This window comes from Gymnogyps californianus, chromosome 2 (assembly GCF_018139145.2).
Source record: "Gymnogyps californianus isolate 813 chromosome 2, ASM1813914v2, whole genome shotgun sequence".
Taxonomy (NCBI): domain Eukaryota; kingdom Metazoa; phylum Chordata; class Aves; order Accipitriformes; family Cathartidae; genus Gymnogyps; species Gymnogyps californianus.
Genome location: NC_059472.1, coordinates 23573860 through 23585961, shown reverse-complemented (window position 1 = coordinate 23585961; position 12102 = coordinate 23573860). Strand labels below are relative to the sequence as shown.

At 39.9% G+C, this 12102-nt stretch overlaps 1 protein-coding gene across 1 annotated transcript in view; it reads left to right on the top strand.

Annotated features, from left to right (window-relative positions):
• VPS13B (vacuolar protein sorting 13 homolog B) overlaps positions 1–9999 on the top strand; it is a 484683-nt gene extending 474684 nt beyond the window's left edge. Inside the window, exons 60-63 of the mRNA XM_050892705.1 lie at positions 1087–1189; positions 1867–2116; positions 7922–8179; positions 9520–9999. Of these exons, the coding sequence (XP_050748662.1) occupies positions 1087–1189; positions 1867–2116; positions 7922–8167 (599 nt within the window). The 3' untranslated portion in view covers positions 8168–8179; positions 9520–9999. The remainder of the gene's footprint in view (positions 1–1086; positions 1190–1866; positions 2117–7921; positions 8180–9519) is intronic.
• The last annotated feature ends 2103 nt before the right edge of the window (positions 10000–12102 follow it).

Sequence of the window (12102 nt, the reverse complement as noted above, 5' to 3'; positions counted from 1 at the left end):
GGGACCACACAGAAATAAACACATGTTCTCTCTTTCTCCATCTGTAAATAACATTTTCACTCACATAATGCTGAGAACCTCGGTAAGCCAACTGTTACAACTGGGATGCTGCTTTTAAGTATTACCATCAACATGTGTGCTAAAAATTAAAGGGTTTTTTTCAGCGCTCATGTTTTGTTTAAATTATTATCCATTGTGTAAAAAGGAATCTAAGTTATTGACACCCTTTATGCAAAAATGCCTTTTGCTTCAATGGAATGTTTAATTAGACAAAGGAAAATTTTTGTTTATTTAAAGAGTAACTTTGCACTAAACCGTATAACACTAGTGCTTGCTGCATAGCCTACTTCCTGTCTGTCTTGTAAAAATTTTTAAAACTACTTAATTTGTGAATTTTTTTGCAACCCACTCATTCTTTCTGGTGACCATACCTCATCTTTAAAAGTTTACTGAAAGCCATCTGAAAGCATACATACTGTATCATCTTCAGCTTTGGATAGTCTATTTAGAAACCTGTTTAACTGCTTCTTGTAGTCTCCATTCTGTGCTGGCACTAAGAAGAATTGACAATAAACCAGATGCCCCGGGAGATCTCATAAATGTATATGGATCTGTGTTTAACAGCTGGATTAAGTAACTGAACATTTAAATACAGTATCTAGGCAAAGTTGCCTTCTAATTTGTACCAATCGTGACACGTATATGGAAGTATTTTAATATTAAGCAAGAAAGTTAACAACAGTCTTGATTTTTTCTACATAAATCCTAAGTGATGTGTCCGATCCTACTCTGAAATGATGGCTCTCAGGAGTATTATGTTTCTCTTGATTGCAAGTATATGGCTGATTTTTAGAACACGCAGTGGGTTTTTTTTTTTGTTTCTCGCTAATGCAAGATCACCGGGGTTAAGTGCACAACTCTTGCATTGTAATATTTAATGAATTATCTTGACTACAGCTTCCAAAGATGTGACATCATTTTGGATCTGCAGTATTTTATGAACTGCTCTAAACAGATGACATCACTGCAACATGTAACTGTTTTGTAGAAAACAACTACTAAAAAACTTAAATTCTCTTACCACAGGTATTTTGCATGGAGCTGGACTTTCTCAGCTTCCCAAGCAGCGCTCTCATCCAAATGATCAACATGTTGAGCAGGCTCCAAATAGCCACGTCAAATATGTCTGGTAAAATTATTTAGACACTTGCTCATTTTTACATCCACGTTGTTTATTAATAGGTTCTGGCCTGTGGTCAAGTTAACATGCTGCTTCCCTAGGAAAAGCTGAGTTATGGCAGTTTGTTTAGGAACATTAAACACAAAGGTAGTGCATAGAAACCCAATCTGCAAATGATGGGCTGCTGATCTGCTTCCAGCTTTGGAACTACGGAGCTGATCTTTATTTAATGGCATTCAGTGAGTTCTTACTTATTTATCATTGCACCAAGCCCAAGAAAAATACTGCACATCTCCAGAAACAGCTGTTAGTGAAGATAGCTTTATTTTCTGCACCGAATTTGTAAGCCGCTTCTCAGAGTAATTTTTCTATTAAGATGGGAAATAGGCTGACCTAGCACGGTTATTAGGCCAATTTTGCAGTGAGTGATTAAGGAGTTTTGATAAGTAACAGTTTCACATTTATTCTCTAAATCTTAAGTCTTACATCTTTCAGTAATGGAGATTTGGAATATACTCCCTGGCTTATTTTATATTTGTAGGTGATAGCTACAGGCTTAAGTAAAAACGTTAGTGATCAAAACAAGTCCTTCCTGGAGGATCCAATGCATAACACTGACTACTACTTTTTTTTTTCCCTCCTCCTTCTTTTTTTTTCTTTTTTTTTTTTCCCCCTTGATAATGCAGGAAAATGCTGCAATCTCTAGGAAGGCCAGAGGTCCATATGGCCTTAGACGTCATGATTGTGAGTGGATCAGGCCAGCAGCATGAAGGCTGCTTGCTCCTCACCTCAGAGGTGCTCTTTGTGGTCAGCATCAGTGAAGACACGCAGCAGCAGGCATTCCCCGTGACTGAAATCGATTGTCTGGAAGATGATCAGCAAAAAGACCTGCTGAAGGTGCAGCTAAAACAACAGAGAGTGCCTTCTGATTTGGAGGTAAACACTTGAGTACGATTTTCATTCGATGATAAAGTTACACTGATGATGATGCTTTTGGCAACGGGCATACTCACCTTTGGGTCAGGAGGCCAGAGGTCTAAGTGCCAAACCAGGAGACCTGCTGTTTTCACGCACCTCACAGTTGACTGTGTTGCCCTTTGGATGAAAGGGAAGTGTCTCCTCCCTTCTGTCCTCTTATTGATCGTGACATTTCACATCTGTGACAGCAATTTTCCGAGGGAAAAAGTAGAGGAAGTCTGGGTTCTTGGTAAGCACCACCTCTTTTCTGAAGAGGTTCTCATGACTACATGTGTGTGAGGTGTTTATTGTTTGGCAAGTCAGCGTTGCTGCCTGTGCCTACAAAGTCACAGCGAGAACAGTTCCTTCTATTCTTCTGTGAATTCTGGTTTAACAGTTCAGTGGTGCTGATACATGCTCCTTTCAGCATGTTTCTTATCTTGCCACTTCCAATGCAATGGTCTTGCTTGGCCGCTAGCTGTATTTACTTCCTTAGATCTTCCTTCTTCTGCAAATGCTAACTTTAAAATGGATCAGTTCTTTTGCTGAGATTGGATGCACCAAGTGTTTGCCAGTAAGAGCATAAATCCTTCATCTTCCTATTGAAAGATCTCGAAGCCATTTGAATACTGAGGTTTTGGATGAATTATCTTCTTTTAATGGTAGAAGAATGTTATATTTTTACACTTTCGGGAAACAATGTTTATTGTATTAAATTCTCAAGTGGAATCATATGAGAGATCATTTCAAAAACAAACACGCATGTCCCAGTTGTTGTTTTTATAAAAGCGTGTCAGGTAGTTCAAAGACTGCTATACCAGAAATTTCTCTGTTTCAAATATAAGAACAGAACATGTAAAACGCCATGAAGTATGAGGTGTGCTGAAAAGTAGGGGAGACTTCAGCACCTTCAGTAAAATCCTAACTTTGCTGAAGTCACTGAAGAGTTTTGCCATCGATTCCAGCACAGCAAGGACTTCATCTGTGTCATGACAGCGCTTGCATTTTTTTGTGAAAGCTTTTTTTAGTGCTGAATTCTCTGTTTACATTTATTGTCTTTCCACTAACCTCAGTCTCACAGAGTGCTGTTGACTGAAGTTGCCTTCTCTCACCACAAAGCTACATGAGGCATTACTTAAATTTTGATGCAAGTGGGCAAAGCTCAGCTTTTTTATCCCTGAGTGCTGAGTGATTGCTGGAGGCACACATCAGACTGAATCCAGACTATCCTGCTCAGTCCAGAGCTACTGTCCTGGGAAGAGGAAGATAATTTGTTCTCCCTAAGGCATTTGATGCACTCAACCCATCCTAACCCTAACTTTAGCACCAGCCCAGATCTTTTTTTATGAGGCTGTAGTGTGATGGCTCTTGTCTTTGTATCTGGTTATCCAAGGGGTGAGGAGTAGGCAGCTGCTCTGGGGGAAAGGCTGCTTGCCAAAGGTTGCTGCAAGAGGGTGATGAGGCAGAGGGGCTGCCTGTCTGGGAGAAGGGAAGGCGAGGGACAGGGAGCCTAATTCTAGTCCCCACAGCTGCTGCAGCTGGGAATGTGTAGGACTTCTGGGCAAGCGGCTCCTGTACATGCACAGCGCAACCCTACATGGCATGTGCACAGTCCAACATTCCCACATACACACGCTAGTACACGCAGTAAATGTGACCTGCTTTGGAGGTACTGCACCAAATACATATTTTTTTTTCTGAAGTTGTGGATAGAAACGTGGGAGTCCTGCTCCAGTGGCGTAGCAATACCAGGAGCTGTAAGCCTTGAGCCACCCAGCCTCAGTACACAATCTCTTTTGCTGACACAGGCTCTTGAGAATGCAGTGAAAATGTATGGCATGATAAAAGCAGTGAAGAGTGCCTGTGCCCCAGGTGGAGCAAAGTTAGTGATGGCAAGACAGCAAAAGCTGAGCGATGCTGTACAAAACAGACCTGGCAAAATAGTCCTTCAGAATGCAGACGCTGATGCTGAAATTTGTGTGAAAATTCAAAGAAATGTGCTATAAGGAGGAGCAGTTAAAAGTAAGGTAGACAAGAATAAGAAAGTTTAAATTTTTTTAAGCTAAGGCAGCTACATAATAAAAGATTCCAAAAGCTTCATGAAGTTTTAGTAATTACCTAGAGTAATTTCATACTTAGTAATTTCCTTTCTGCAGCTGAGCATGTCAGTTCTGTGGTGCTTGGGGCGTGTGTGCAGCGCTGGTGCTGGTGGGAGCCAGGGCCTCCCCTTCAGCTCCCCGACAAGAGCTTCTAAAAACTCTTTGAATGTGATTAGGAAAAGGAACGTTAGGAACAGCAAGCTGTGACTTGCAGGTGAGCAGCCTGAGAGCTGCGGACCTACACCTAAATAGACACAGCTCCTAAATATTAATGGTAGGCCATCTTGTTGCACTGAAGGTGTCCTCAGCTGAAGTGCAGACACGTCGATACATGATGACATCAGTAAAGATGGCCAGAATTTTTAGCTGGAAAATGCCCAGTCAGGTCAACCAAAATATTATGGTGAGTTTAGCAAAACAGAGGTAATGTTACCAAATGTAAATTATGTCTATTTTTCTGATTAATTTAGTCAAAGATCCTAGAAATAATACAACAAATTGAAACATTTCATTTGAACATTATAAAAATCCACTTTTTTGTCTTGTTGCTCACAAAAATAACTGCCAAAAGTTTTGTTTCAGCTCTGCCCAAAACAGTTTCCCCCCTTCCCTCTCCTCAGCTTCTTGGAACTATTAGGAAACAAAACATGAGTTATTCTACAGCTGTAATCACCAGAGATGTTATAGAGCATATTTTGACTCCTTCAGCAATAGGTTTGCCTGATGGCTTGTTCGCCTCCACAATATGTAACTTAATCCATCTGGCTAGGAATAGCCTGGATGGATGCTTGAAAACTGACACTGACAATATTGTTATTGAAAGGGAAGCATTAATTGTACTTGGATTATCTTCCAAAGTAATTGAGACACTGCTTGCTTCCAGACAGACATCAAACTCCAAAGGCCTGCTCTTCCAGCTGCTCTTGGTATAGCTCATAACATCGAGAAGACAGCAAAAAATTGAAGGGTCCTGGAATTTCAGATATTCCAGAATTTCTTTGTGATGATCTGCAACAGGGTTTTCATGATAGTGCTACATGTTATCATCTCTGGAGCCGAAAACCAGCCTCTGGATTTTTCAAAGCAGTGAAAAAAACCCTAAAGAACCGGATCTCCTTAGTCAGTGTGCACGAAGCAGCCCATCAGTCCTACAGACACATCTGGACTGCACAACAAAAGTGCTGTAGCTACTGTAGAGTTAGAATTGCTGAAGGCTTATATTTTATAAGCCGTAATGGGAGGAATTTTAGAAAAATTCTGGAGTTCTTAACCCAAAAGTATGGCCTTCTAGCCTGAAAGGACATGATATCTTTAAGATTCCTCTAGCAGGTGCATTAAGTTTTGACTTGACTAAGTTTTGATTCATTGAATGGTCTGGCTATTAACATTATAGTTGTTCAAAGTAGTGGGCTAAGGCACTTAGTGGCAATGTTAGGTCCCATTTAGGAAAAAATGTAGAATAACAGCAATTCCAAGTTTCTGTTGTTGTCTTGACCATATAAGCTAAACTGAAACGGGCTGGAGAAGCAGACGGTTGCAGATGAAGTCATCTGGAAGCAAGTAGGGTCCCAGTTACTTTGGAAGACCATCCAAGTGCAGTTAATATTTCCTCCTGAATAATTATGCTGTATCTGTGGGGTATAGCCTGGGGCTGAATGAAGAATGGGTTCACAAGAGTAGGTGAGTGGGATGCCAGCACCCTTTCCATCTCTGATAACTTCGGTCTTTTGGTCAGTGTGGAGGCAGAACTGTAACCCAGCTTCCCCTGGGCTTACCTCCCTAGAAGTAGAAATCAGGAAAAAATGTGGAGCCTCCTACATGCAAGATTTACCCCGTAAGTTAAAATCTAGTTTACATAGGCGGTACTTTAGTGTATTTCTCTCCTTTCAATGGGTAAAACAGACTGACTGCTGAGATACTTTTTCTGTGCCACCAGACTGAAGACGTGGTTCAGACACCATTCTCCACTGTTAGCCGTGAGTCTGCTGCAGCAGTCTGCCTTCGGATTTTTCCCTCCCTTTAAGGTCATTCACGGAAACCACGCTCTCCTCTGCCCACTTCATCATTTCCGCTGTTTCTAGGCATAGGCTCCAACCTTGAGCTTCGGAGCTGGTTCATGAGCCTGCTTCCTCTAGCATTTTTGTGGTGATGATTGAAAACAGGAGTGTTTCTACTTGCTGAGCGGCAAATCCATCTCCAAAAGCATAGTAAAAAAAACAGAGGGAACTGTTTTGATTTGGATGTGACATCTGTCACTATCAATCAATCATATTAATTCTTTCTTCAAATAAGCAATGGTTTGTTTAAAATGAGCCTTGCAGTCCAGAGATGTGACAAGATACTGATTGCGGATGTTAAATTCAATGCAATGGCACTGGTTGAAAATATCATCACATCTAGTGAGGGATGTGTAAAACTCCCTGGAAGACAGTCAGAAGATAGCAGTCTTTGAATCCTTAGCGTGACGTCCAACAAACAAAGACACTTTAGACCCTACAAAAATGAAACTGGGCAGCAGTTCTCCAAGTGTAAATAAGGAAGCATCAAAGCCTAGCCCTAGGATAGCTTCTGCCTTTTGGTTCATTGTCATAGTTTGGAAATAACTTCTCTTCTGAATGACTTTGCTAGTGATGCCGCTGTAGCACCCATGGTGGTATTTCTGAAATACATTTTTTTGAAACCATGCAACTAGCTTGATGCCTGCTTGCATGCTTTCCCTTCTCAAGCTAGTCATAGTCATCTTCAATTTCTTCTTCAACAAAAGGGCACAGCAGATTGATCTTCCAAAGCCAGGTTTGCCCATGGCTTTCCATCTAATACTTTATCTGCTTGGAACTATACGGTGGATGCCACCTTTCTGTTGACAGTATTTGTTTTACTGTATTTTTTTGCACTAGAGGTAGGTCACGTGCATCCCTCTTGCTAGAGCCTTGAACCTCTACATATTTCAGCCTGCATAAAAGGGGTTTCTTCAGAGGAGTCCTTCCAGCTCATGGTGGTGGAAAAGGCAGTTTGCACAGACACCTTAATTTCTTCTCCAGAAACGACATGCCAAAACCATCTTTACTAAAACCCTTTTGTTTAAAAAAATGTAATTGTGTGGGTCCTCTGACCCAGAATGGCTTTTTTGGTTACCAGAAGCAGATGGATATATCCCATCATAGAACATTCACCTGGAAGGTAGCTTCTAGTCTTTATTTTAAATCAAGTAAGTTAAACTTAACTGCCCAGATGTAGCTATGGGCTGTCTTTAATTTTACTTTGTGAGAAAATGTTTTTGCTAATTAGAATTGCTATCTGATAAGCACTGCCAAGAGCTACTGGCATTTTTCTAAAACAGGTTCAGATGCTTTTCCTGTCTACAAAGAGTTCATCTGTTGTAAAGATCTACTCTTGACCAAGGTGTCCATCCCTGAAATTCTCAAAAGATACTGCTTAAATTTTATATGGCAGAGTTAGAGCTTCTCAGAAGCGTCCAAAACAGCAAAGGAGAGGACTAATCCACCAAGCACTAAACTATGGGAGAACACTGTTGATTAAAACATCCATTAAACCATTGTAAGAAAGATCCCAGGGAGGAAGATTTTTAACTACAGGAAGTAATGTGGAAGTTATTGTCCTTACTACTGAGTAAGTTCAGTTACTGTCGATTACTCAGTAACTATTTTATCTTATCTAATTTCAGGCAGATGGAGCCAGAGAGAGACTATCAGAACAACAATACAACCGCCTTGTGGAGTACATCACAAAGACATCTTACCACCTCGCTCCCAGCACCGCGCCAGCGCCAGCATTGCAAACCGTGGCTACCGAACACCTACCAACTGTAATGAAAACATATCAATATGTAGTTGATCCAAATTTTGCCCAAGTATTCATTAGCAAATTCACCATGGTGAAAAATAAAGCCTTGAGGAAAGGATTTAATTAATAATTATTTGTGGTGAGTATAGTAATACCTTACCATTTTGAAAGTAATGCTTTTTCTGCAGTAACCTACATCAAGTAGAGATGAATACAATTTTTGAGGAGGTAGGAGATGATAACAAAGTTAAGCCCAATAGCTTTTCTAATCTTGACAACATTCCTGCTCCCTAGCCAAAATACTAGTGCTGGAAGGAAAGTGTTCTAGCAAATGAATAAAGTGAAAAGGAACAGCCTTGGACTATAGCTCCATCAAAATCCTTTTTCTTTTCAATAACCAAAAATCAGAGAATATGGAAAAATTGTGTGCATACAGACATTTTCGCCGCACACACAAAATGTGTATCAATACCTACTATATCATATTTTAGGGTCTGCCAGTTTCTGTTATAAACCAGGTTTATAACTCAGCTGTAAAAACTTGCTCAAGGCTGAGCCTTTCCCCCCACACACGCACTCCCCCCATGTACGTCCTGAGGCAAAACATTTTCCCCCACTAAATCTGGAAAACCCAGTGTGGCTGTTTTAAGTTACTAGTGACAGCTGGGTTTTAGCACCACTTTAACCTTAAAATAGCTTCCTTTATTTGACTGAAGTTTTGCAGGACATTAGTCATTAATGTAAACTGGTGCCTTTGTGTGGTTTGGAGAACAAAACGTGAACTACAACATGAATTTATTTTTAAAACTGTCTGTATACAGAAACTTTATTTTATCCACCATCAAATTTTCAGAAGGACTTGCAATGTATATATGACATTGTGCATTGTCTGGTCATTAGCTGGAAGCCAGTAACATGCAGTTCAGAAATTTAAGAAACAGAGCTTAGTCTCCTTAAAATCTACCAAAAATCTATAAGCTCAATGTAACATAGATGTGCAGGTGCTAAGTATAGCCTTGTTGGGTCTCGTTTCCTTCTGATCTGCCACCACTACACAGTATGTGCTGACTTAAGCCCTGATTCATTTTATGCGTATCATCTTTGAACAGATAAAACCAGGGATATTTGGAAACATGACCTTTCAAACATGTTTGCGCTAAGCAAAGTGAGATTTTTTTTTTTCTTCAAGTTGATCGAAAAGTAGGGACCCACAGGTGCAAATTACATTAATAGTTAATGATGTCATCACGATACACTTACGAATATGGTGTCAAACACATCAAGACAAAGGAGCTTTCTAAATGCCTTATTTTTCAGATGTTTTACAGTTTGTAGCAGACAAGAAATCACTGTCTCTGGGCACAGTTAGATTACTTTATAAACCAAATCTGGCTACGGCAGTTTTATTTAAAAAAAAAAAAGCCTACTTGGTTTTCAACTATGCATGTTACTTTTCTCCCCTTTTCTATGTACTTACAGACATGAATTTTGTCTGGGGATTCCTAAACATGGCCGGAATTGGAGACAAGAACTGGAATAAAACCTGATCATCGTTTGGAGCAGATACATACGCTTTATAGTTAATAACGTCTATGCATACTTGATATGACCAAATGCACAGTAAATAAGAATGTAGTAACTGCAGTGTTTTTCTTGTGAGTTCTGTTTTGTTAAAAGGTATTTCTAAAAGCTGTGTCTCTTGTGTACTGAAAATACAGAAGCCTGGGATCTGCATTGTCCTTTTCTGACTGTGAAATAAGCCCATCCATTATCAACATTTCATACAGTGATTTAGTAACTTAGTCATCATTCAAATAACACTATTTAAAAAATGTATATGTATATACACACACATGCTTCATTCCTGAATATTTTATGGAAATAGTTTAATACTTCTAATTTTGCATATTGGTGGATAAATTGTAATATAATGAGATTGTTTAAAGATAATAAAGCTATTCCTATAATACTTGTTTTTGTGAGCTATTTGGTCATTCAGTTACAAGGGAGTGAGCAGGTCACTGTGTAGAACAATGACAAGACAGGCGTAGAAGCTTCACGTAGACCTCATTAGATTCCAGTTGGTCACTGGACTTTGTCACGTAGCAGAAAATGCAATTGATCATGACAATGCTTTGGAAGTAAAACCTGATGATTAGCTTGCCAAAAAACGTGTGCTGAAAAGTTTTATGCTTTTGTGACTGAATCAAAACAGCACTGTAGTCACCATTTGAATTAAACTAATCTGTTCATTATTTATGTAGTACACAAACCAGCCAAGAAGATGCAAACACACCTGTAAAAAATGAAGGAAGGCAGCAGTTTAATTTCTAAAAGTTTGTAGATTGCAGCCCTTGTTTAAGATACGTTTCTGTTTTTCCCGAATTATATTCTCCTGGGATAAACACTTGCTTGAATTACACTCTTCTTCAGTGAATTACGCTAGCATCTTCACTGCATTAGGCAGGTTCTTTCTCCCCCTTCTGACCACATGTATGGAAACATGTGTGGAGACAGCATATAAATCAGCCTCTTCTACATATGAGCTGTGTGAACTATGAAAACAAAGTTGTCCAAAGAGCAGCTGCCTGTACTTAGCTGCTAAAGCACTCCAATGTGTACTCTTAAAACATGCCTACTCTCATAATGCTCTTTAGACCTGGAGAGCTCACGACTTCAAATCTATCTTTTTAGTTTGCTTCCAGAACAATCAATCATTCCTCAAACACTCAAGAATAAAGTCAGCCAGCCAAAAATTTGAAGGCATGGTCAGGCTGATACGCGGCAAGACCTTTCCCAAAGTAGTTTAGGTCAAACAATTCCTTTTTATGTATTATTTCATACATAAATATAACAAAAACCTTTACAGACAGTTGGGACGGTCTCAGAGCAGACAAGCACGTTTTTCAGCTCTGCATCTCCTAGAAACAGCATGCCAGACCCCGTAACAAGCAGCTGATGAGGGTCTAACTCACACAGGTCGGTCTTCTACTATGCTAAAAGTCCCGCTTCCAATTGTTTGTAAGATAGGGTTAGCTGAACTCTTGCTGGCAAAGGCAAAAAGAAAAACAAAAGTGGAGGCGGGGGGGAAGGAAAATGGATGCGTTGGTGCTGATTTCAGAAAAGAGGGTTAGCCCTTCTGCCTACTCCCACGTTAGGTACCCAGCTTTGCCCTCCCTCCCCACTCCAGAGGAAAGCGAGCGATGGGTTGGTGGGCATTGCCTGCTGAAAGGAAGTAATTGCTATGCATCTATTGTGAAACCGTAATATTTACAGAAAGCAACAATTAATTATAACCTGCAGACTCTCAAAGCACAGACATAAAAGTTAGAGCTCACCTTTCATTGTTGCAGTTGAGTACATTTAGCCAGAGACATCTTTGAGCTCTGCTGTATGGTCAGAAAGCTATCTTCAGTCACAAAACTCCAATTTCTTTAAATCAACACATGCTGGTAACTGAAGGAACACTGCTACTACAGTAGACTACAACAATAACTGCTGTTGGCTGTAACAGTTTAGGAGAAACTTGGAATTTAAAAATTAATTCATAGCAACTGGGAAGAATATAGGGGCTAGAGCTGCAAGCGAAGTCAGGCCTGTTAGCCTGCACACCTGGCAGTAGCAAGTTTCTTTGCCTCTGAAGCTGTCAGTATGACTAAAGACCCCTGGCTATTTAAACCTGCAGACATGCCTGAGAAAATGTTAGTCAGTACTTAATGGCACACAATGTTTATACTGTACATGGGGAAGATAAATGGGTATCATTTGCTATTGTTAAGCTTTGGTTTACATGGATAGGAGCAGGGGTATTTTGATTACTAGATGGTTTCCCCTGCACCACTAATGTCAAATTCTTTCTTTGCTTAAAGGAAGCACTGCCTGTATGGAAAGTTCAAAGAAAATCCCATGTTGCTCTGTAATAGTGTGCTGGATCAAATACATTACTTACGTGCTTTCATTAGTCCGAACATTGCTCATGGATACCTATTAAGTGTTAAGTAGTTAATGATCCATTTAAAATAATAAGAGTTACTCCAAACAGGATTTGAACTGAAGACCTTC